The 2,817-nt window shown below is 41.5% G+C and overlaps 1 protein-coding gene and 1 non-coding gene across 2 annotated transcripts; one reads left to right on the top strand and one right to left on the bottom strand.

Moving 5' to 3' along the window:
• Positions 1-521: 521 nt before the first annotated feature.
• On the bottom strand, positions 522-628 carry LOC145583689 (small nucleolar RNA R71). The gene has a single exon (XR_014100288.1). It is a non-coding gene; the product is annotated as a small nucleolar RNA R71 (small nucleolar RNA).
• A 1,076-nt stretch (positions 629-1,704) lies between these two features.
• LOC145581378 (DNA damage-inducible protein 1-like) lies at positions 1,705-2,319 on the top strand. The gene has a single exon (XM_081638394.1). The coding sequence runs from the start codon at positions 1,705-1,707 to the stop codon at positions 2,317-2,319; it is 615 nt and encodes a 204-aa protein (XP_081494520.1).
• The last annotated feature ends 498 nt before the right edge of the window (positions 2,320-2,817 follow it).

The raw sequence follows: 2,817 nt of genomic DNA, 5'->3' as shown, positions 1-2,817 counted from the left end.
TTATTCCTGTTGATCCAGAGTTAAATAGGACTTTGAGAAACGTGAGGAGGCTTTTGCAAGGCACACCCGAGTTCTCTATTGTATATTCGGATTCCGATCCGGAGGAAATCTTTGCAACCAACGAAGAAGACAACATGGGTGATAACAATCCTCCTCCACCATTGTTACGAGATTATGACCACCCCAATGCCTTCACACTTCGGAGTGGCATACGTCTCCCTACTACGAATGCAAATAATTTTGAGCTTTCACCTCAACTCATCCGTATGATACAAAGTGATCAATTTGGTGGGAGTTCTCATGAGTGTCCTTTTGCTCATTTGGACAACTTTCTCGAATTGTGCACAACCATCAAGCAAAACAACATCACGGAAGAGTTCATCCGTATGCACATGTTTCAATTCTCCCTCCGTGACAAAGCAAAGCATTGGTTGAGAACGGTAGAAGAGGGATCATTGACCACATGGGATGAAGTCACTAGAGCTTTCCTTGGAAAGTATTGTCCACCCGAAAAGACCACCGAACTAAGAAGGAAAATCACCAATTTCAACCAAGAGATTGATAAAACCTTAAGTGAAGCTTGGGAGCGTTTCAAGGACTACACTAGAAAATGCCCACACCATGGTTTCACATCATGGATCATTGTTCAAAGCTTTTATGATGGTCTTACTCCTACTTCAAGGGCCAACCTTGATAACAGGGCCGGTGGTAACCTTAAAAAGCTATCGGTAGATGATGTATACAAGATGATTGAAGAAGTGGCAAAGCAATATGCATACGGAGGTGATAGACGGCAACCTCAAGCAAAGAAGGGCGGAATCCACGACCTTAGTGCAATAGACCTTATTGCATCAAATTTCGACATGCTAGCTCACAAGCTAGATCAAGCCACCCTTACATCTCCAAGCTCTTCTTCACAACAAGTCATGTCTTGTGAAACTTGTGGAGGAAATGATCACTTGTCCTCCTATTGCAACTCAACTAACCAAGAACAAGCTGCGGCTATTGGGCAAAGAAACGATCAATACTCTCAACCCTACAATCAAGGTTGGAAACCCCAACAAAACACGGGTTGGAAACAACAAAATCAAGGCCCCCCTCAAAACTAATACAACCAATCTTATCCACAAAACCAACAAGCTCCTTACTGTCATCATAACCAAAGGGACCAAAACCAAAAAAGGCAACAATATAACCAACCCGCTCCTCCACCTCCTCAAAAATCTAGCCTTGAAGCCGCACTTGAGACCTTCATTACACAACAAGGAAAAAGCAATGCGGATATGCAAGAAAACATCCAACAACTTCAAGCACACAACAAGATAATTGAGAATCAATTGGCTCAAATTGCGGAACAAGTTGGAAGTTCATCCTCCAATCCTAGTGGTCACTTCCCAAGCTCAACGGTTGTGAACCCAAAAGAACAAGATAAGGCCATTACTTTGAGATCGGGAAGAGGTTATGAAGCGCCGGTTATGAGTGAAGAGGAGCCACAAAAGAGAGATGGGAGTTGTGGTGAGAAATGAGGATAAGTTTGAAAATGAGATAGTTGATGTTGAGAGAAAGGAGCCACAAAGTAAGAATGAGGGAGATGAGGAAAAGGTAGAAAAGCCCCCCATGAAAGTATACAAGCCTCCCATTCCATTCCCTCATAGGATTGTTGAAAAGAAATTGAATGAAAAGTTTTCAAACTTTCTTGAAATCATGAGAGGACTTCAAGTGAATATCCCCTTTCTTCATGCTATGTCACAAATGCCTAAATATGCAAAAATTTTGAAGGATCTTTTATCCAACAAGAGTAGGCTTGAAGAGAGTGCAACCATCTCCCTTCCTAAGGAGGTGAGTGCAATCATTCAAAACAAGCTCCCTCAAAAGTTTGGTGACCCCGGTAGCTATGCAATACCGGTGAAGATTGGAGACTTAGAGGCTATGGATGCTTTATGTGATCTTGGGGCAAGTGTGAGTTTGATGCCCTATTCTATTGCTAAGAGTTTGAAAGTGGGAGACTTGAAGCCAACAAGAATGTCCTTACAATTGGCCGACCGTACGGTTAGGCTACCTTTGGGAATTCTTGAAGATGTACCGGTTCAAGTTGGAAGAGTATTTGTGCCATGTGATTTTGTGGTAATGGAAATGGAAGAAGATACTACGGTGCCCCTAATCTTGGGAAGACCGTTTTTGAACACCGCGGGTGTTGTGATTGATATGAAGCAAGGAAGATTGACCTTGAATGTGGGAGATGAGAAAATATCATTTTCATTCCCACAAACATTGAAAAAGCCATTGTATGATGAAGTTCATAGAGTTGATACATTGTAAAGGGACTTAGAGAAGTTCCAAGAAAATTTGTTTGAAGGAGATCCTTTACAAGCTATCCTAACGGGAGGCTTAGTTGAGGAAGGTGAAGAAACGAGGGGGTATGATCTTTTGCTCAACCAACCTTTAGTCCACAACGAAAAGAAAGTGGAAGTGCTTAATGTGGAGGTAAAAGAGGAGAGGATTATGCCTCCTCACAAGGTTGAACTTAAATCCCTTCCTCCTTTACTTAAATATGCTTTTCTTGATGATAGTGAGAATTATCCCGTTATTATCAATGCTAAACTTGATGATACCTCTCTTGGGAAACTCCTAGTTGTTTTAAGGGAGTATAGAGGTGTCATTGGGTACAAAATTAATGACATTAAGGGGATAAGTCCTACTATATGCATGCATAAGATTTTACTTGATGATGATCATGCTTCCTCGATTGAGCACCAAAGAAGGCTCAATCCAAACATGAAGGAAGTTGTGAAAAAAAGAAGTTTTAAAACTTCTTGA

The sequence above is a fragment of the Chenopodium album genome, chromosome 15 (assembly GCF_948465745.1).
Source record: "Chenopodium album chromosome 15, dcCheAlbu1.1, whole genome shotgun sequence".
In the NCBI taxonomy this organism is placed as follows: Eukaryota; Viridiplantae; Streptophyta; class Magnoliopsida; order Caryophyllales; family Amaranthaceae; genus Chenopodium; species Chenopodium album.
Note: the sequence above shows the minus strand (reverse complement) of the source record. Positions and strands in the feature narration are given on the sequence as shown.

Bases quoted from the DNA above. Each gene is read 5' to 3' on its own strand.
- LOC145581378 (XM_081638394.1), top strand. From the start codon at position 1,705: ATGAGAGGACTTCAAGTGAATATCCCCTTTCTTCATGCTATGTCACAA.